The 22947-nt window shown below is 34.7% G+C and overlaps 1 protein-coding gene across 1 annotated transcript in view; it reads left to right on the top strand.

Moving 5' to 3' along the window:
• The window catches only part of LOC105348046 (E3 ubiquitin-protein ligase MIB2), a 46347-nt gene that overhangs the window by 3388 nt on the left and 20012 nt on the right, over positions 1-22947 (top strand). The window contains exons 2-12 of the mRNA XM_066073016.1: positions 8523-8736; positions 8909-9080; positions 9657-9763; positions 10301-10507; positions 11143-11267; positions 12237-12347; positions 14800-14904; positions 15414-15618; positions 16127-16272; positions 16893-17041; positions 19509-19665. Of these exons, the coding sequence (XP_065929088.1) occupies positions 8523-8736; positions 8909-9080; positions 9657-9763; positions 10301-10507; positions 11143-11267; positions 12237-12347; positions 14800-14904; positions 15414-15618; positions 16127-16272; positions 16893-17041; positions 19509-19665 (1698 nt within the window). The remainder of the gene's footprint in view (positions 1-8522; positions 8737-8908; positions 9081-9656; positions 9764-10300; positions 10508-11142; positions 11268-12236; positions 12348-14799; positions 14905-15413; positions 15619-16126; positions 16273-16892; positions 17042-19508; positions 19666-22947) is intronic.

Below are 22947 nucleotides of genomic sequence, written 5' to 3'. Positions count from 1 at the left end.
AAAGCCATCTGGCATCTACTTCGGTCAATGTCTCGTAATGAACCATCATTCATCAACCCTTTCACAAATACTGCTCTTTGTAGCCAATCTGGTTGTGTCTGGTTCATCATGACAAACTCCTTTGTCCATGCTGGCATTTTTCTTTGTCTGGTAGATCTTCTTGGGGCTGGAGTAGGTGTATCGTCATTTTCTCTGGAAGGCATTTCATCTTCAGAATCATCAGATTCATTGATGTCATCATCAGTGCTATCAACATCATGGATGATATTCTCATCATCATCATCATCATTGTTGACATCATCCTCTGGTTCATCATCATTGATGATCTCTTCAGGTTGATTCTCAGGCTCTCTATCCTGATGGGAAGCGTCCTCCCCTGAACCAGCTGCTGAAGCTTCCTCAGTTGTAGATTGATCGTCATCATCTAAACTGGGAGTAACTTGGGAATTTTCATTTCTAAATGCAGAGTTATCTACATAAGAAAATTCACTGTCACTATCAGAATCATTCTCAGTAATAATGCTTACTGGTTCTGCCTTCCTTCTCTTTCTAGGAGTAACTGGAGGAGGAGAAGTACTTCTTGGAAGCTTTGTTCCGATAGGTAGAAGCAAATTTCTATGAAGAACTCTAGTTCTTCCTTCTCCATCCTCACGTCTGACTTTATAAACAGGAATGTCATCATTTGCTTTCGCTAAAATGACATAAATATCATCTTCCCATTTATCAGCAATTTTATGTTTGCCATTGTATGCCACTTTCTTGACGATAACTCTGTCACCTTCCTCTAAAGTGATGGCTCTTGCTTTTATGTCATAACGGCATTTCTGGTTCTGCTGAGAAGATTTTATTGCTGTTTGTGCCTGTCTGTAAGCATCTTGCAGTCTTTGCTTCAGCTCGGATATGTACTTAGAAGTACACTTATCCTCAGAATGGCTGCTGGAAAATCCAAAGACCACATCTACTGGCAAAACTGGTTCTCTTCCAAACATTAGATAGAATGGTGTGAACCCAGTTGTATCATGTCTAGTAGAGTTATATGCGTGAACCAGTGTGTTTATATGCTTTTTCCAATTAGCTTTCTGAGCGTTATCTAATGTTCCTAGCATTGATAATAATGTCCTATTGAATCGCTCTGTAATACCATTACCCATAGGGTGATATGGCGTTGTCCTGGATTTAGAGATGCCAAATATGGAGCATAATTCCTTAATGATGTTGCTGCAGAAATTTGTCCCTTGGTCCGAATGAAGTTTAGCTGGAATCCCGTAATGAACAATAAAATGGTTATAAATAGCTTCTGCTGTTGTTTTGGCTGTTTGGTTCTTGGTTGGCACGGCAATTGAATATCGTGTGAAATGATCGGTTATGACTAAAATGTTTTGTATTCCTCCTTTCGATGGTTCAAGAGTGAGATAGTCCATGCATACAAGCTCTAGTGGCTCTGATGTTCTGATGTTGACCAATTCTGCTCTCTCATTGCTGGTCTTGCTCTTAATGCATCTTTCACAGGAGTTGATCCAATCAGAAACATCACGCTGCATCTTTGGCCAGTAAAATCTTTGCCTAATTAAGGAGAGAGTCTTATCTCGCCCTAAATGACCCATCTTGTTATGTAAGTATTCCAAAACAGTGGGATACACTGATGCAGGAATTACATATTGCTGATGAGTATTGTCATCTACTTTGACTTCTCTGAGTAAAATACCATCTCTTACTCTAAGTTTTGCAAAGTTCCTGTGGTAAACAAAATCATCTTCAGTAATGAGTGTCTCTCGTTTGGGTCTAATACATTCCTGTACCTTGTTTTTCCAAAAACTAACAGTAGGATCTGTGTTTTGGATTTCCATGATATCCAAATACTTTCCAATATCTGTACAAGGTTGTACTTGGTTGCAAATAGCATCATCTATAGCAAGAGATTCTGCATATGGCTGTCCAGTTGCAAGCTGGCAAATTGCCTTAATGGTGTCACTAGATACTGTTTCCACTTCCTTTAATCTGGATAGTCTATCTGCATCTATATTTGTTTTCCCTGGTTTGTAGATGATCTTGAAATTAAATGAAGCTAATGCTGAAATCCATCGATGTCCAGTTGCATCTAATTTTGCTGAAGTTAAAACATAGGTAAGGGGATTATTGTCGGTGTATACTACAAATTCTTTGCCTTGAAGGTAATCTGAAAATTTTTCTGTGACTGCCCATTTAAGTGCCAAAAATTCCAGTTTGTGAGTAGGATAATTCTTTTCAGATCTACTTAATCCTCGACTAGCATATGCTATAACTCTATCCATTCCATCCTGCTCCTGATATAGCACTGCGCCTAGTCCTGTCTGACATGCATCGGTATGGAGCTTAAAAGGTTTGTCGAAGTCTGGGTAACCTAGAACTGGCGGTGATGTAAGTTTCTGCTTAATGAGGTCAAATGATGTTTGCTGTTCCTTCTCCCACCTCCACTTTGGATCCACTTTCTTACTTCTTGATTTTTTTCCTGTGGCCATGATATCTAATAAAGGTCTAGCAATTTTAGAGAAATCATGAATAAATTTTCTATAGTATCCTGCAAACCCTAAAAATTGTCTTACCTCTTCAGGATTCTGTGGAATAGGCCAGTTTTTAACTTTAGCAAGTTTATCAGGGTCTGGCTCAACCCCATGCTCGGACACAATGTGTCCTACATATTTAACCTTCTTCATAAGTAAGGAACACTTTTTGGGAGAAAGTTTAAGCCCATAATCTCTAATTCTCTGGAAAACTTGCTGAAGGCGATTAAGATGTTCCCTGAAAGATTTAGAAAATATGATTAAATCATCTAAATATATAAAACAAATTTTTAGATGAAGGTCGCCTAAACATTGCTCTTGAAGACGCTGATAGGTTGCAGGGGCGTTTGCAAGGCCGAAACTCATGCGGTTAAATTCATAAAACCCAAGTGGACCAACAGTGAAGGCAGTTCTCTCCTTATGCTCCTCTGCAATTTCTATCTGATGATAGCCGGATTTCATATCTAATACACTGAAGTAGGTGTTACCTGAAAGAGAATCTAAAATCTCTTCTATTCTAGGCAGAGCATAATTATCTTTGATAGTCCTAGAATTAAGATACCTATAGTCTATACATAGCCGCAAGGATCCATCATGCTTTCTAACTAAAACTACATTAGATGAAAACGGAGAATGAGATGGTCTGATGATGCCTGCAGCTAGTAAATCCTTGATGTGAGTACGGACTTCCTCAACCAATGCTGGTGGTACTCTCCTGTACTTCTGCTTAAAAGGTATCTCATCAAGGAGTTCAATTCTGTGCTTCACTTTGTCCGTTGTACCTATGTCTGTTGCTCCTGTTGAGAATATATCCCTGTAAGAATTCAACAAATTCAAACAGTCCTGTTTTTCATCTTCTCCAATATCATCTGGGAGTTGAATTTTGGATATAATATCCTCAATTTGCTCTGAGCTTGACAAAGAGGATTTCTCAACTGTTGTGTCCTCAATAGCAACAGGCTGTATTTCGCAAATCACTCCTTTTGGGGATATTGAAATAGTCCTGGTTGTTATGTTGTTGATGGTAACAGGCATTGTTTGACACTCTTCATACACATACTGATGCAGTGTAGCTTCTATGTCTACATCAGATGGAATGGAGGATTTTTCAGATTGCTGCATCATGACAGTTACTTGATGATAAGGAATCTTCTTATCCAAGTATCCAAGAATGGTCACATGACTGTTCGGAGGGATGATAACTCTATCTGTCTCAGCACTCTTTACTAATCCTAATACATAGCCATGTCTGTGTAACTCCCTCTCTCTCAATGCAATGCATCTGAATGCTAAATACCATGGTGTGTAAATGGCTGCATCCTGCAGAAATCTTGAGCCAAACTCCTGTTTTGTCACATCCATCAGGTTCTGTAAGATGTTTGTTCCTATAAGCACTGGTACATGTGCATTATAATTGCTCTTGGGAACAACTAAAAACAGACAATCATTTAGTTTGTTCAAAGATGGAATACCAAATGGTGTTAAATCAACACATACATAGCCAAGATAGGGCATCAGTTGACCATCCGCACACTCTATATTGATAACATCGTCCAGTGAATGAAGCTCTACGTCTGAAAGGTACTGATTATAAAATGCTTCGCTTAGAGTGGATACTGTTGCTCCTGTATCTAGAAGAGCTGTACATTGTACATCATTGATGGCCACTGATATTTCATTTGGTTTTCCAATTAGTTGTTTTTCTCTGGGACTCTTGATCCTCTCGCCAACCCCTTGTCCCCAGGTGCTGACGTGTTGTAGTTTAAAGCCTGGCGCCTGTGGTTGACTAAAACTCTGCATCCCACAGCGATATGGCCTACCTGTCCACATCTATAACAAGTAGGGGGTTCTCTTACCCTGGAACTCTGAGGTTCCTTAGCAACATCTGTACTTTGGGGCTGAGGAAATCTGGGATATTGCCTATATCCTCCTCTGTATCCTCTTTCCTGTCTGCCTCTCTGATATGGTTGTCTTGGTGCCCTATAAGGCTGGGGAATAGGAGTATAAGAATACTCTTTTTCCTTTATACTTCTGACCTCAGTGGTTAACTGATTAATCTTAGCTTCTATGCTATCGAATCTGTCAGCTGACTGATCTTTCACTATTGCAGCTTTTGCTGTAGCTGATTTCTTTTCTGTAGTTTGTGGATGATGTTCAATCTCCAATTTTCTCACAGATGTTCTCAATTCATCGAATGATTTGCATTTATCATATAGATGTCCACATATATCTTTAAGTGAAGGTCGCAGTCCCTTAAAGAACATGGTTCTTAGCATCTCCTCGAACTGACTACGGTCAATGAGGTTTTTCTGTATGGCCTTATTCAGAATATCCTCCAATCTACAACTCCATCTCGCACATTCCTCATCCTCTCTCTGTCTAGCACTGTAAAACTCTGACAGAATGTCCTCTTTTTCAGCCACTGTGCCATAAATACTGTCTAGCTTCTGTATAATTGAGGATATTCGTGCTCCTGGTCCAAGATGCATTACCACTCGACTTGCTTCTCCTTTAAGTGAGCGTCGTATAGCATGATGAATGACATCTGGACTATAAGACTCATTATAGAGACATTCCACCTCATATCTCCAAACTTCATATGTTGCATCATTCTTAGAATCTCCGGAGAAAAATGGAATTTTAGGGAACTGACTAGGAGGTAGAGATTTGGCAGGTTGTGAAGAAGCAGAGGCAGTATCAGTACTTACAACCTCTTCCTTGATCTTCTTCTCCTGAACAGCAGATGACATCCATGATAAGAAATCTTCAGCTGAATCAGCTTTTGGTTTCATCTTTAGCTGCTTGAGTGCAGATACCACTTTGGCTATCTCCTCTGTTGACATTGATTCCTCAGTGTCTGCCATGGTGTTAAATTATGTGATTGTAGCTAACACAAGTAATATTGAATGTATCAAAGAAAATTCACACAATTTCATGCAATAATACAATGCATGTATCCAAGTAGATGTTGGTATAAGCAAATGAGTAATTAAATTTCACACAGAATAACTTTCTGCAAGAAATAGCAAATTCAGCAATGTGAATTGTTTTGAATCAGGAGGGTAGTTCAAAATGAACCATAAATAATTTGGACAGTATGCAAAAGGCACAATAAATTATTACAAGCAACAGCTGATAATGTTTCTCTAAGTAAATGAATCAAAGAAATAAATAAGTTCTACCTGAGAGATAAGATTCAGTTCAAATATAAAGATAACAATAAACAAATGATGAAAGAATTCAATAAATCTTTTCTATATTGAAATAAACGAGAAAAAATACCGAGATGAATGGAAACAGCGAATTTCCTCGATTACACTTTGTTTACTTCCGGTGAAACGCAATTATTACGGAATTCGAGCCCGATTAGATTTTTTTATAACGGCAAAAACCGAACCCGATGATTTTTGAACGGCGAAAACCGAACCCAATGATTTAGATACGAGTAGAAATAATATATAAACAATGGAGATAAAGCTTAAAACTAAATTAAAGGGGAAATTAATTAAATGTGTGTTTTAAATACTGCGTATAGCTATCAAACAACACAGAAACCACTGAGACTGATACTACTACAACTCTGCGACAGAAAACTTGTTCAACACTGAACTCGTCCTCAAAATAAACAATGATGCAAAACCAACTCAATCAACCGGCAAAGTAGTCCAAATCTCACGTCAGTCTTGTCAATAAACTGTCAAAAGTCTTGAGAGTATACAGCAAATATTTTTCTAATTAGCTTTTATAATTAGTATATTTGGAAATACGGGGAAAACAATATGGGTTGTGCGCAAATTGTTAATGTTTTCACTTACACTATACTGTACCCACACTTCCTTTCTTGCTATTGTTGTTCTTAATTTCAAATTCAAATGATCAATTCACAATAAAGGGCAAAAATATATCTCAACAAAAAAATGGTTTAAGGATTGTGGCCAAAAGCAACCCTGTCTCAATCAATATTACTCAGGTATTTAAATCTGGATAACTTATACTAAAGTGCACTGTCAAACTAAAGAAATCACAGATTTACATGCTTTGTGGTATACCAATTCTTTCAACAGTTTAATGAATTATGATAAATCAAGACTTGTCTACCTTGAGGTAAAGTGTGCATACATGCGCGCACACAAATTACTAATGTCAATATGGTGCACCAAAGTCTTATATCTATACGACTCACCAGGTGAGATACACAGTTTGTTTGCACGTGTTGTACTCTGTCAATGAGTTGAACAGCTGATCCTAGGAATAACAATAGATGCGCGGATCCCAGTCAATTTAGGAACACAGGCGCGGAACACTAGTCATGGTTCAATAGGAATACACTGGCAATGGTCGTCATGGTTCACAGTTCACTGGGTAGGGTTGGTGAAGTCTTTCCAGCTCCAATTACATATAAAGTCACTGTGTCCCAACGTGGGCGCCAAAATGTTACAGTCTTTGTTTAAAATAACTGACAACAAAGATATCTGTATGGTTCGTTTATTCGTATCCGGACACAGTGACTTTAAAATTTGCAATGTATATTTAAGCCCTGAAATATCATAAAACAATAATATAATTTATATCAAAATATAACATTAGTACAATATATATGTATTTCCATCAAGATAATATTTTTACATTATCTTACTATAATTGTACTTTAAACATTTAGCGGGAGGTAACTCTTATAATGTACATGAATTACATTTCTCCAAAATAAGTCATAAAATATATTAATCAGATTAAAAAAATATTTAAAAACACTTTCTCACCATTCTATGGGAACAGGCTCATACACCGATTGCGTGGTGAGATTAAATTGACATTGACTGATTCTGTAATTCGAACAAAATAATTCTAAAAATACTTATTACTGAAATATAATCTAATTGATCTTATAAATGACCAATTTAATCAAATATCTGATCTTCATAAAATTCTTATATACAATTGATTTGAGAATCAATTAATACTATAATAAATAAACCAAATATTGATCTTTATAATCAACACTGTATTCCATATAAAAAATATCTTTTCATTCAAATTCATTCATACTCCTTAGTTTGTGATCATGGACTTAATTAATGTTTTCTGCAATTTATAGGATAATCAATTTATTAATAGTAAGTGTTATAGGATATTAGTATACTTAGTATAACTTACCAGAAAAAGAGCAAGGTCTGGTCCAAAATAAAATTACTTCTCAATATAAATATAGTCTGTTCTGGTCAATGTCCAGACAAAGATTGTCAAACTTGGCGGTAAAACACATAAAGCAAAATATACAAACCAACCAAATTCAACCTGACACAAACAACCAATAAAAACCAAGATCACAAATATCCACTGACCAACTCATGATCAAGTACTGCCCTAAGGGTATATGTACATGTGTATGAATTAAAAGAGAGGGTGGATCTTACTTTTTATACGTGTACTGTTTAGATGTATTAATTATAATGACTTTATCTATTTATATTACAATAACTTTATTTATTTATTCAAATCAACAATTTTCATACTCTTACAGATACATCCCTTTGAAGTTACCGATCGCCCAATCTTTCACCGTTACAATATACTAAGAAATACTGTATACAAGGAAATATTCCTTTGATTTTATTTTCGCCCCTTTGGCCATCATTGTCAGCAGGTTTATACACACAAGTGTTTCTGAACGAATTCGAGGAAGGGCCAACCTGTTTGCAAGTGAAAAAGGGCAAAAAACACACAGGGTGAAAATAACCCTGTATGTATACAGTATTCTAATTTTACCTGTGAAATATTTGGAATTTTTCTTTACTAATTCAAATAAAAGGTAACATAAGGCTGAAGAAATCGTAATTCAATAACTAAAGTTCTATAATGATAGATTTGATGGGTAATTTTTTGACCATCCGGCCTCCTAAATTTAACAAATAGTATCTATTAAGTTACATAGTGAGAATCATAACAATGGAGCCTAATTTAAAAGCTGTTTGCATGTTTCAGATAAAACCAGGGACGCGGGTTGTTCGCGGCCCGGATTGGGCCTCAAAGAAGCAGGACAATGGTGAGGGGTTTCTAGGCACCATCATATTTGTCCCCAAGGCGGGCTCAAGTGACAACCAAGTGACTGTGATCTGGGACTCCGGTCGGGAACTCCGATACCGTGCAGGGCATAATGGGAAGTACGACTTGCGAGTGTACGACTGTGCCCCCGCAGGTAAGTCTTTTCCATTAAAGCACCTCTCTTTGCCATTTTATTGATAGTTTTCATATGATGTATTTGAACAAAACAAAATTAACAGCATTTACATTTACTGTCGATCCATAATTTCAATTATAAATGTTATGCAGTATGAACTGTTCTTTATTTTTGCTTTTCACTTCACAAGGAATTGTACATGACGGAGTCACCTGTAATGAATGTAAGGATTCGCCATTGAAAGGAATCCGCTGGAAATGCTCCAACTGTAGCGGAGTGAATCTATGTAGCCTGTGCTACATGAGCGACAAGCATGACGTGAACCACGGGTTCGAGCGTGTCGACACTTCCACCTCCCCAGTGTAAGATTTCTGCTGTTCATTTACTTATTATTCACAGGAGTCTTCTTCTGCAACTCTTTATGGCAATATAAGTATTCTGACTGTAGCAACCTTTTTGGGCCCTCTTCAAATAAAAGCAATTGATGAAAACTCCAATATATAATAATTTCCAGCATTTTTTTTCATAAAGGTGTTTGCCAATTTATTTCATAAAAATAGATTCAGTCTAGATTTTTCATATGAGGAAAAGATTAAGAAAAGAAATAAAAGGTTAAAAATGTAAATCGGGAGAGGACATAGAGACAGCAAAAACTGTCCCAAATCCAGGTTATGATTCAAAAGAATGGGTTACCATTCTCTTTTAACTACTTAATAGCCACCAAATTATGTATTACAAGCAGAATTATATAGACTCAATGATGTATTTCTCCTTTGTGTTTAGAAATGTGTTCTGAAAATAATGCCCCATTTTTGTACAGAAGATCAATTCCAAAATATTTTAAAAGCAGGAAGAGAGGGGGGATAAATTCAATGACAGAATCCTCATAATATTTAATAGAATTTGTGTTTTGAGAATGAGGCCCGTTTTGTTCACAGATTGCCAGTTCCTCCACGGAGTAAGAGTAAGTCCATTCCAGCCAAGGGCCTGTTCCCCGGGGCAGAGGTCATCCGCGGACCACACTGGAAGTGGAAAAATGATGATGGTATGACTATCAACTTCGTAACGATAAAACAGTCAATTAGGTGGATTATCCATCTGAATAATTCTCTTTTTGATTTTGGAGGAATATTAAAACTCAAATTCTGAAAATTGATCTAATGTCAGGATTGTCTGTTTAAACCTTCTCTTTGATATATATTTATCAACCAATTAAACCCATTTTTTTTAACAGCCACCTAGTATTTTCAATATTTTTAATACAGTTGATCCTGCTTTATGTAAAATACTTATTTTGTCAGGAAAAAATATTATAATAATTAAACTAGAATGATAACTGAACCTAGATAAATTCATTACAAAATGTGTTAAGTTATATTAGTATGTGTCATGTGAAAACCATCTTCCACAAGTCATTCCAGTACTTGGATTTGATGAATTACATGTGGTGAAGGGGACATTAGAATTTTCTTCTCAACCAATCATTTTAGTACTTTGATTTGATAAATTACAGGTTGGGAAGTGGAAATGGTAATTTGTTTCTCTACCAATCATTTCAGTACTTTGATTGGTTATATTATAGGTGGTGAAGGGGACATGGGGATGATAAAGGACGTAGTGACCTGGGATAAGAAGTACCATAGAGGGGGCGTCAGTGTGGTATGGAAGAGTGACAACACCCCTAAAACATACAGAGTCGGGGGAGAAGGGTGCGTAGATGTCATTTACACCCGCGTGAAGGGAACCGCGTCTGGAAGAGTATACTATCCAGATCATCTTCCTGTTGTTGGTAAGATTTTAAACTGAAAAAAGTAACATTTAACTGTACCAAAAAAAAAATATCTGAAATTTTATACTCATTTCTTATTTTACAATTAAACATCAACAGACTTGAGTTGAATAGTAATTATAATAGTCGTAAAGGTGAAATGTGGATTGTGTTGGATTGACAGGTTTCTAGGTTAACAGGTATATTAATGATTAGCTGATTCTGCCCTCAGAGGGAGATGTTTTTTTAAGAGTCTTTATCTTTTTAAGGTGGGATGGGACATCTGTTGATATTAATGTGGATTAAAGTACATTATGATTAAAATACTTTCATTGGTTTAGAATTTCCAAATGTTACAATATTTAACAAAAATATATCTTTTCAAAATGTTTCCGAAAGTTAAAAGTTTTCAAATACCCAGCAGGATTCGAAGTCATGACTGACAGATTCGTAGTGCACTCTCTAACCCACTGCGCTACGCTGTTAGGTGACAATTTGGGGAAAGAATCTCTTTATAAACTTGCACTCGATATAATTATATATTTTGATATATAGTACATCACAACCTAGAGGTGTCCCATACTACCTTAAGAATCATTGTATGATCATTAAGTACTCTCAATATTTTGATTGTAACATGATTTTACATCTTTTAGATGTTGTAAACCCTGGACAAATTCTGTTCAAACCTGGAGACAAAGTGCGAGTCAATCTGGCTCTGGACAACTTCAAGAGACTCCAAGAAGACAACGCAGATGGATGGAAGGACTCCATGAAAGAAGTCAGTACATGTTTAAATTTTAAGGAAATGTTGTAAATGCATGGTTGTGGCCATTTTAGAATATATTTATCTCCTTTAGAAAAAGAAAAGAAGAGCACTGTTTAAATATATCAGAAAGTATTGAAATTCTAAGTTTAAATAGAAGAAAATTTTCATTACTAAATAATAGTTTAAAGATAGAAAAATTATTTCTTAGCATTTAAGGTCAGGCGCGACCTATCTTCCATTTTTTCTATTTTTTTCTATCTCCACAATGTGAAGATTTCCACATAGTAATTTTATAATTGTATTTTTATGTTAATATATGATTCTTTTTTTATTTAGATATAAAGTTTTCAATTCAAAATGTATAGTAAGGTTTTATTTATAAACATTCAAATGCATTTTGCATGCTTTTTTAAGGTAAATTCGAAATATTCTCGCTCCGAAAAAAGCCTGGTAATCTACCCTGAATTTTTGGGAATTAACAGGTTTAAATGTTAATAAATAAGAAATAAAATATTAAGGAAAATTATGTAAAATTGAGGAACGTCTGGTTTATCCTTAAAGTAGAACTGATGGGTAAGGGGTGGGGGAGGGGGTGTGGAGGGAATGCCCTTTTCTATAGACTATTGAGGATTAGATTTGTATTGTTATTCCCTCAATTTTTCCTACAATGCTTACAAGGAGCTATGATTTAAGGAATTGATAATCCCCTAACTAAGCCTTTGAAATAATAATAAATGAGTTTTTAAACATCTGTAAACTTGATCATGTCTGCAAAAAGTGATTTGGAGATGAAAAAATCATTCTGATTAGTCTTTAAATACTGGTAGATGTCAATTGATACATAATGTAAGATTGAATAAAAAATTGATTGAATTGGATATGAAATATATTTAGTAAAATTCTTTTATTTATTCTATTTTCAATTTTAAGGTAGATCCATCTGAAGGATAAATTTTTGACCATCTTTTTTCTTGGTTTCAGTGCATCGGGGAGTTAGGAACCATTGTACAGATGTTGTTCCAAGGAAAATCCTGCCGTGTACAGTACATGAATGGCAAAATAGAGAACATCAACAGAGCTGCATTGACAAGGGTAGATAATCTATTGATTAATCAAAGTACTGAAAGTACTGACTTGCTTAGAGAATTTTTATCAACAGTTAGATTTCTTTTAATGGTTTTTAAGCCTGCCTTTAAGCCTGAGTTAAAACAAGTTAAAAAAGATATCTTTTTATGTACATGTAAATTCACACAAAAAACATCGGTTTTATAGGTTTATTGGAAAAATATGTATTGATATCAGGTATTGATTTCATGGTTTTTTCTAAAAATAGAAATTTTGTTACAACAACTTTTTTGTTTAAAAAAATTATGGAGCACACCATCCAATCGTTCAGTGAAGATCAATTGATTTATTAAACATGTTTCAAAATATAGTACGAAGCTATGTTAAGGCTTTCTGAAGCTAAATATATATCGAAAAATGATACTATTTTAATTATCGAAAAATACTTTAACCGAGCGAGTTTCTTTAATCTTTTATTACATAAATTAACAGGGACACCCAACACTATATTTGATGTATTTTTGTGACGTCATATATTTTTCTTAAGCACGTGAACGGTGTATTCTAACACGGTAAATAATCTATAAAAATCACATCGGCGTTAGTGAATAATGACATTAAATCAAAAATATTTTTATAAAAAAATCCTTTGATAAGTAATGTATTTTGCAGTTCTTGCTGGGGGTTCATATAAATTTTTCGTTTATTTGAAATATTGTCAAAACATTTCGCACCGCCATCGAAATTAGGCACATTTTTACCTTTTAGACTCGATTTACACAAAATCAGGTCAATTGGTAGGTTTCCCCCAGCAAGATTCACATTGGTACTTATTTTCTCTCCGGATTTCACTTAAAATATACCGTAATCCGGTGAATATAATACGCACAGTCACTTTTTTCCCAGGATTTATTAACATGAGGAAGGGGTGCGTATTATACATCCCTATAGGATTTTGAGATTTTTTTTCTATAGCTGAAGCACGGGGTATCATACTACTGTATTACCCATGCTGTTCACAGATAAGCCTGATACCCCACTATACATCGTAACATACTTCATTATCACATATATATTATTATTTAACCCTTAGGAAATGATTGTCATAGCGTGTAATTAAAGAAAATGTATACTTAAAGTCTGTTAATAAATAAACTGTTTCAAAATGGCCTTTAAAAATTAATTTGAACTGCCTATTCTTTATCTCGGTTACGAATAGCACGTGGCCATCCAAGCCCGCATTCTATTAATAACAGCTGTAATGGCGGCATACACAGGATCTTTGAAAACAGCTTACGCATCATTTTGCTCATTTTTAACCATTTTCATGTAATGCTAATTGATTTATTGCAAATAATTATGAATATAAATAATTCTATAACCTATTCCGTTAATTGAAGCCATTGTTGTGCCCCATCCCCCATCCCCCCCCCCCCCCCCCCCCGCTAACACTTGACACTTTGGGTATCTCAGACACTCCCCTTAGGCTATGTGTACTATTCACAACACAACTATTTGTGCACATATTTTATTATGTTCCAGGCCTCTAATTGATCACTTTGATCGGCATCATTTAAGAATTTAATTAGGTCCTTTATCTCTATACCTGTACACCGCCCGTTTTTCACTACACAGGGGTTATAATGATTAATCAATTTTATAACGCTTTTTAAAAGTAGTTGATTTTATTTACGGTAGAATATTTAATACTTGGTCTATTTAAAACATTGATTATGAAATAAAGATATTACCTTGATGTATTGGTTACAATAAATCCGTATCTAAGAAAATATTGTGTTTTTCTTATTTCCGGTACCGTATTCCCACGATGAAGTTGAGCTTGCATACAAAGTATAACTGCTTTGTTGATACTCAGGATTACCGTTTGGTTAATTTTTTTGATGCGTATTATACATCCCAACAAGCTTTTTTTCACCACTTTCAGGCCCAAAGTGGGGGTGCGTATTGTACACAACTGCGTATTATATTCACCGGATTACGGTACTAAGATTGTTTTTATCTTTCACTTGTGCCAGGCCGTTTTTTATATGCATATACATATATACATATCACCATTCATCAGATTACACGTAGCAGGGGGAGTCTCAAAACCATTTAGTTTATGAATAGTTATTTACCTATTACGAAGCTTAAAAACTGTTGATTTTTTTTATACTCCATATTGGTGATATTGAATTTAGTATCACTAGTATTTACAACAGTGTCTATGTAAAGGAATGAAGCGGTTTTATTATGCACAATGAATATCACTTATTACGTTACGATACATTCCCTTAGACCGATCAAAAGGAATGCAGATCGTGACGTCAAAGTTAACTATGACGTCATATCTTATTAAGTACAGACAAGTGACTTTCTACATATCGCTGTGAAATTAATTGGGCAGCCTTAACATAGCGGCGTACCATTGATGTCTCTGTTCTGAGTGTCTGATGTTGTTTAGTTTTCTCTCTGACAGGTCCACACCTTTACACAAGGGGAAGCTGTCACCATTCTCTCCGACTCAACCAAGGTCAAAGAACTGCAGGATGGACATGGGGGCTGGAACGATGACATGAAGACAGTGAGTGTCTCAGAAAGGAAGGGTGTGATAGAGATGTGGGGGTAAAGGGTGTCATGTGATGAGGGGGTGGGAGGTGGAGTGATGAAATGAAGACAGTGAGTGTCCACATAAAAGGTAAAAGTTGAGAGTGTCATTAGGATTGGGGGGGGATGTATGAAATTTTGATGTATGAAATGAAGACAGAGGTAAGGGTAAAGAGTGTCATTGGGAGGGGATGGAAATGAAGACAGTTAGAGGTAAGGGTAAAGGCTGTCATGGGGGAGGGGATGGAACAATGAAATGAAGACAGTCATTATCTTTTAGGGGCAAGGGCAAAAGTGCTATGGGGTTTGGGGAGGGGACTCATGGGTAAGGGAGAGGGGGAGGGTTGCATGATCGTATGAAATGGAGAGGAAGAGTGTGAATCAGGCTAGGATGCAATAGGGTAGTGATGTAAAGAGAAAGGAATTTGAGTTCCTCTAAGTTCATTAAAAAAGATTTCATTTGATGTAATTATTTCTACTTTTAAGGCGCTTGGAAAAAATGGCCGCATTGTTAGAATAGACCAAGATGGTGATATCCGGATCAAGGTTGAAGACAAAACCTGGATCTTTAGTCCAGTCTGTATTAATCCGATGGATAATCAGGCAGTTGCCAAAGAAATTCCTGCTATTCCGCCTGCTGAATGTGTGGATTCTGATGTGTATTCAGATGTTGCAGATACACAGTCAAATGGTAAGTCATATGTATGTACTCTAATGCCATAGTTCAGTAGTTAACTGTCATTGATTTTCAATTAAAGCACTATTTCCACAGCGGTAGCATTTGGAATCAAGGGTAGACTATCCAATTTAAACATTGAACCAGTACTGTTAAGACTAAACTTATTATTTCATTGTTAAAAAATTTATTGGCTACAATTTTCCAGAAGTATTTCGACAACTAATCAAAAGGCATTGTTGAGTATGATGGCATTAAATCTATCTTTACATATTACACTACATGATTCCTATGGGTGTTCCATGGGTCTGTAGCTCGGAATTCTTCTAGAAAAAGCTCAGGAATTCATATTTAGAAAAGAAAGTGCGTAATTATTCAAATACCACTAAGAAACTACTTGCCATGCAAAATTACATATATCGTTGATTTAAAAATAAATAATATTCAAGAAAATTAACTCACATCAGTACTTCAGTACACTGATTGAAATTTGGACTCACTTGAATTGAAACTTTCATTGCAGATGTGGCTGAAGCTATTGCACAGCTGTACGTGGACATGTTACGAGGGATGCCAGGCCACTCCGAGGGGGCGGTCAGTATTGTGCAGGCAGCAGGTCAAGGTGACCTTCAGGCAGTCAAGGACTGGGTCAAAAATAATCCTGATAAGGTGAAGCATAATTGTGATTTTCTTTTTCTATCTTTGTCTCTCTCTCTCTCTCTCTCTCTCTCTCTCTCTCTCATTGTAAAGTACTATAAAAACATCTCTCTCCCTATCTCTCTGTCTTTAATAATTATTATAAAGTAATATGAACCCAATACATTCTTTCTCTCATTCTCTTTTTTTATCCCTCTTTGTAATTTTCTCACTTCTACCCTTTATTCTCCATTTTCAAAATTGAAAAAAGGTTAATAAAGATGTAACAATATATATTCTTTGATGAAGATTTTCTTTTAGAATTAGAAAAATAATTGTAAAATTACTCATTTTAGTGCTAACATTTTTTATTGCAATGACTACTTTGTCCAAATTCAATTACATGCTATTTAATTAGTAATTTGATAAAATGAAAGCTTAAGCTAAAATTAATATATGATAATGTAACTGATTAGTCTGTTCAGGAGGAAAAAAATACACTCCAAAATTCTGAAAGTTTTTGGCGTATATCCCTTTGAATTGAAATACCATAACTACATGTAAGATAAGTCTTCCTAGAACAAAACAACAAGAGATCCATTTTAATGGTGAATTAAAGAGATTCATTCATAAAATATGTTTTACCACTATAGATTGATAAAAAAATTGAAGGCAAGACAGCCTTACAAATCGCCTGCTACGAGGGATATGTTGACATAGTCAGGTTTCTGCTCCAAAATAAAGCTAATCCAGATCTGAAGGACTCAGAGGAGGATAGTCCATTGCACTATAGCGCTTTTGGGTAAGAAGATTGCCATTTACTATAAATTACTATTTAAACTCTGGGATAAATACTGTAAGCATACTATATTTGGCGTGTACGAAATTTGGCGGAAAATAGTTTTTGAACAAGTTGGCGTGGATTTGATAATGCGTATTCCTGAATTTGACTATTCCTATACATATATGCATAGCATTTAGCAATGTTCTTGATTTAGCCAAAGCCGCATTCCGCCAAAAAGGCTAAATAGAATACACAGTCAAATGCAATAGGTTTACAGTAATGTAGAATTGCCAGATGTATTCTTTGCAATTTTTCAATTTACCTCCTTTTTTTTTATAACATTTGTGTACTATATATGATGTCAGCAAAAGTTTAGCGCTTATGAATTTAAATTCTCAGGATTTCATACAAAATGGCTCAGTTACCAAATAAAGTACTTGCGTAATCTCAGTAGACCCCAAAAAATATGTTTTGTGGCATCACTATAGGTGAAATGCTGCGGCATTTCCATGTATAAATGTTTTTGCTATATTGAAAAAGGGAATTTAAAAACTTTCAATCTTTAAGTAAATGTTTTAAAAATTAAATCTTTCCGCTTTCCAACCTTGCAATAAAAAAAAAGAAATTAAATGCATGTCTGTGGTATTATATTTATGTACTGTTGGCTTTAAAATTTAAAGATTAGACTTTAAAGGGGCACGGTCACGATTTCTCTCAAAAATCATTTTCTGATTTTAATGTTTACAATGCTTTGGTAAGGCATTTTGAATAGGCAACAATAATTTGAGTGTCCTTCGTTGAATTATAAATGAGTTACAGAGGTTACAGTTCTTTGTTATGTAAACAAGGCTTTTGTTTAGATTTTTAATGTTAAAGTAAAAATTTCAGTTCAGACAAAAATGTGATTGTCTAAAATGTTAGGAGCTTATTATTTATGCTTAAAATGAATAAGAAGATAGACAAATCAGCTAGAAAAAGACTTTTTCACTGGTATATTGAACCTATGTAAACAGAAACAGGGCACAAGCCCTGTTTACATGACAAAGAAGTGTGAGCCCTGGATCTTGCTTATAATTTTACGAGTGACTCTCAAATTTCACTAAATCATTAAAAATCTATTCCTAAAGCATTAATTTTGTAAATGATAAAAACAGAAAAATAGAATTTGATCAAAATCGTGACCATGCCCCATTAAGGCTGCATACATGTACCCATATTTAATTTACATTAATTATATTTTCCATTTATATAGTGATGATGAATTCTTAATAATTACATGAATCTTTCAAATAAAATTGAATGCAGAATACAATTAGGACAAAATTCCCTTTAACTTGATAATTTTACAAAGATCCTACTGAGAGTTATCTCTCTTAGCAATGACTGATTATAGTAAAGATTAACAAAGTTTAAAATAAATTGATGTTTTTGGTAATCGTAAGATTTTATAACATTGTAGCAACTATAATTTTATATTTTGTATTACCATGATTATCAATAAGAAGATGGGTGAATAAGGCATGTAAACTGCCTATATGGGGATAGATAAGATACTATAAAATTAAAATATGAACAAATCTCATAATTTCTTTCTAAATTATTGAAAACAATGTATATTTACCATAACATTGATTTATAACCTTTAAATATCTTAAATACTTAGAAAAGTTTATTTAAACTGGCGTATGCATGTCAAAACCTCCAAATAGTGTCATTTTTAGATCTTTCATAGAGTGGGTCTGGGCTCCATATTTTTGTCATAGTGTAAATAAGGTTTAAAGGAATCAAACCGATTTCAATCAACAAAAATGTGGAGAGATGACCCACTATACTTTAAAAATGTAATTTTGTATCTCAGCAATTGAACGTTTTAGAGAAATTCTACAAGTCTGTAAATTCGTGGTTGAAGTTGCATTTAGCATTTAAATTAACAATGAAGTTTGTTATGACTGAAATGGCTCATTGGTTAGAGCACCAGACATTAGGTATCATTATAGAGCTAGGGTTTTTAGGTTGTGGGTTCGACACCACCAAAACTTTAGATTTTATTTTTTTCTTATCGTTTGTTAAAATTTTCAAATCTGAATAAAGTTAGAAATTGTGCTTTTGTAAACTTGTAATATAAAATCATCTAGTATATTTGGTTGGAAAAATTAATTTGAAATTACTTTTTACGACAAAACCAAATGGGCATTTGCGCTATCTTGTTCCCCCATCTTCTTTAATTTGCATTGATAAGGATTTATAAACATTGCAAAGAATTTTCACATGAAAATGTTTTTTTTTACAATATACATGTAACGGTATTCACCGATACATTTTGGAAGTAAAATGGCATCCCAAAACAAAGTTTTATCCAGTGGAAAAATTATCTGATTGTATGTCATGCCTATAAGTCGGGATCCACTTTTTATTCAAAACCGACTCATAAATGATTATATACAGTATTCACCAATAAATTTGGGTATGATTTTAAATAATGCAGAGTTGAGCATAATACAATGGTGGAACTCTTGAAGGCAGGGGCAAATGCCAACATCGTAAACAAGGGAAAACAAACACCACTCCACATTGCTGTCGGAAAGAAAAGTCCAGAGTGTGTCAAGGTCTTAATGAAGTTTAATGCTGATCCATCCGTTAAGGTACAAATAAAACATTAATTTGTATTTAGTTCAATTAACACTGATATAGGGATATCCTTGATGTTGAGTGTTTGTTGGCAAAATATTACAATTTCAACAAACTCAGATTTAAGGAAATACATACAAAGTCTATAAAAATGTAAGTTCTTTCATCTTGCACATCATTTGAGGCCTGTTTAAAATATATTTTGTACAATGTATATGTAATAATTATTGTAACTGTAATAACCCTAGTGTTTTCTTTGAAATTCTTTCTTTGGGGCATTGATAGTAACAGTTCCTATTTTTAGCTCACCAGATTGGAAGGCTCAAGTGAGCTTTTCTGATCAAAATATATCTGTTGTCATCATTGTTGTAAACTTTTTAGGTCACCTGAGTCGATCAGGTGACCTATTGCAATTGGTTTATGTCTATCATCATGCGTTTGCATTGTGTGTTGGCAATGAAACATCTTCTTAAAAACTACATTTCCAATGGTTTTCAAATTTAGTATGATGCATCTTTGCATGATGTAAGGGGAACATAAAATGTAAATTTCATGACTATTGCCCAGTAGGGGCTTTAGGGGCAGGACAAACATGGTCAAAATTTGACCATATTTCAAAAATCTTCTTATCTACTCCCACACATCTGTAAGAAAAAAACTGAATTCATAATTATGTAGACCTGGAAGCCCTCTACCAAAACTGTAACTTTCATGTTCCCCGGGGTAGGGTTTTGACTCTAGGTTGAGGCTAAAATGTTAATATAGTGTTAGTGCATATAACGTTTAAAAATCTTGTTCTCTACTCCCACACACTTGTAAGAAAACTGAATTCATTATTGTGTAGACCAGGAAGCCCTCTACAATAATTTTAATTTTCATGCCCCCAGGGTAAGGGTTATGACTCAAGGGCGGGGCCCAAATAGTCGTATAGTGTTAATGCATTTAATATTTAAAAACTGTTTTCTTTACTTCTGCTGATGCTGAATAGAAACTGACTGTGTATCAAGAAAAGCAACAAAGCCCTTCACCAAAATTATTAATTTGATGTCCCCTAAGGTAGGGGTTCTGAATCAAGGGGGGGGGGGGCAAAAATGGTCATGTAATGTAAATATAAATAATGATTAAAGTAATTCCTCTTTACTCTTACTGGCAATGAAATACTTGTATAACTCATTTAACCATTCTACATTTTAGTTACATACCGAATAGAACCTTACTGCATTTTTATTTTAAATATGAAGCCCTCTACCAGGATTTTGAATTCATGTCCATTGGGGTAGGGTTCTGACTCTAGGGGAGGGGGCAAAATAGTCATGTAGTGTTAATATATACATGTACAATGTTTAGATATCTCCTTCTTTACCTCTTCTAAAACTGAATTAAAACTGACTACATATTTAGATAAACTACAAAACCCTCTATCAAAATTGTAAATTTTATGACCCATAGGGTCTTACGGAAGGGTGGGGCCAAAAGTCAGATAGAGTTAATGTATATAATGTTTAAAAAAATGTCTTTTTGTCTACTGACACAGTGTGAATGCCTTTGGAAAAAGTTCATGGGGGTGGTTGTAACAGTTAATAGAGTTATCTTCCCTTGCTTGTTTATATTTAATAATTAATTATTGTAAATAATGTAAATAAGAAGTATAATGGTTAAAAGAGTTATACAAGTCTTTTTATTATATCAAACAAAAACAGTTTTTGAAGTTTTTGATAATCAAATTGACTTATTATTAGTAAAGTAATAATTGGCCAGCCAAATTCACTGTTGTACATATACAATGATTTTTTGAATAAATGCCAGATGGTGTCAACGTTTGAAAGGTTGAATGCTAAAAAGATGAAGCCTTAGAAGTGAGTGAAGAAGTAGATTGCCATATTTTTATTTCAAATGCCCTGGGGGAGAGAAGATTCTGTCTGACCCATGGGTATGGGGGTGGGGGTTATTTTAGATAAAAGATGTATACTAGCCATCTTTAGTTTATCCAAGTTATTTATGAAAAGATATACAAATAAAAGCTATCTTGAAAGTAACAAATATTGGAAACCTATCTGAGTTTTGCACATTTTCAATATCAGGTCCTGAACTCTATTATTATCTTAAAGTTTTACCAAAATTAAAGGTCTCATAGTCCTTTTTGCAAGATTTCAGGTAGGGGTGGTAATTACAGCATTTTAAATGTTGTTACTCCAGAATGAAACTTAACTAAATGCATATATGAGATTCCTTAACATGTCTTTGAAAGGGCTATGGTACTCAGGTGACCACTAAGGCCTGTTGGCCTCTTGTCTTCACATTTTCATCTTCTCTAGGACCACTGGGCCAATTTCAACCAAACTTGACACATAACATTATTTCTGAAAAGGGAATCCAGTTTGTTCAAATCAGGGGTCACACCTTTTTTAAAGTGGAGAATTTGATATTATTTAGTATTATTGAAATTTTGTTTGGATTTTTTAAGCTCACCTGAACGCTCGTTAGCTTTTCTGATCACATTTTGTCTGTCATCCATCTGTCTGTCCATGTGTCCTTCTGTCTTTCTGTCCATCTGTAAACTTTTCACATTTTCAACATCTTCTCCAGAACTACGGGGCCAATTTTCAACCAAACTTAGGTAAAGGGGATTCAAAGTTGTAAAAATAAAGGATCACACCCTTTTTCAAGGGGAGATAATTAGGAATTATTAAACATATTTGAGAAATTTTCAAAAATTTTCTTCTCAAGAACCATTTGGCCAGGAAAGCTGAAACTTGCATGGAAGCATCTTCAGGTAGTGTTGATTTAGAGTTGTTAAAATCATGACCCCCAGGGGTAGCTTGGGGCCCCACAATGGGGGTCAAACTTTCACATAGGAATATAAAGAGTAAGTCTTTAAAAATCTTCTTCTCAGAAACTAATCAGCCAGGAAAGCTGACATGTTATAATGTATGGTTTTACTTATAGTTTTATTAATACAGGATCTATATGTATTATACTACATTGTCCAGATAGCTGATTTTATCATACCTATTTTTCTTCAGGAGAGTGATGTGGCTCGTGGGCCTCTTGTCATAAATTTACTTCTCCAAAACCAAATGGTCAGAAAAATTAAAACTTGTGTGGAAGCATACTCAGGTAGGGTAAATTCAAGTTTGTTCAAATCATGATCCCCAGGGAGTACTCAGTAGGGTGGGGTCAAAATGGGGATGAGCGCAGTACAGTTAAGGCGGTCAATAAAAATATGGGCAAATTTTTGTGATGAAAACACGTATACTTTAGTTAAACTGGCATGTCCTCTTTAAAATCAATAACAG

The sequence above is a fragment of the Magallana gigas genome, chromosome 10 (assembly GCF_963853765.1).
Source record: "Magallana gigas chromosome 10, xbMagGiga1.1, whole genome shotgun sequence".
Lineage (NCBI taxonomy): Eukaryota > Metazoa > Mollusca > Bivalvia > Ostreida > Ostreidae > Magallana > Magallana gigas.
Note: the sequence above shows the minus strand (reverse complement) of the source record. Positions and strands in the feature narration are given on the sequence as shown.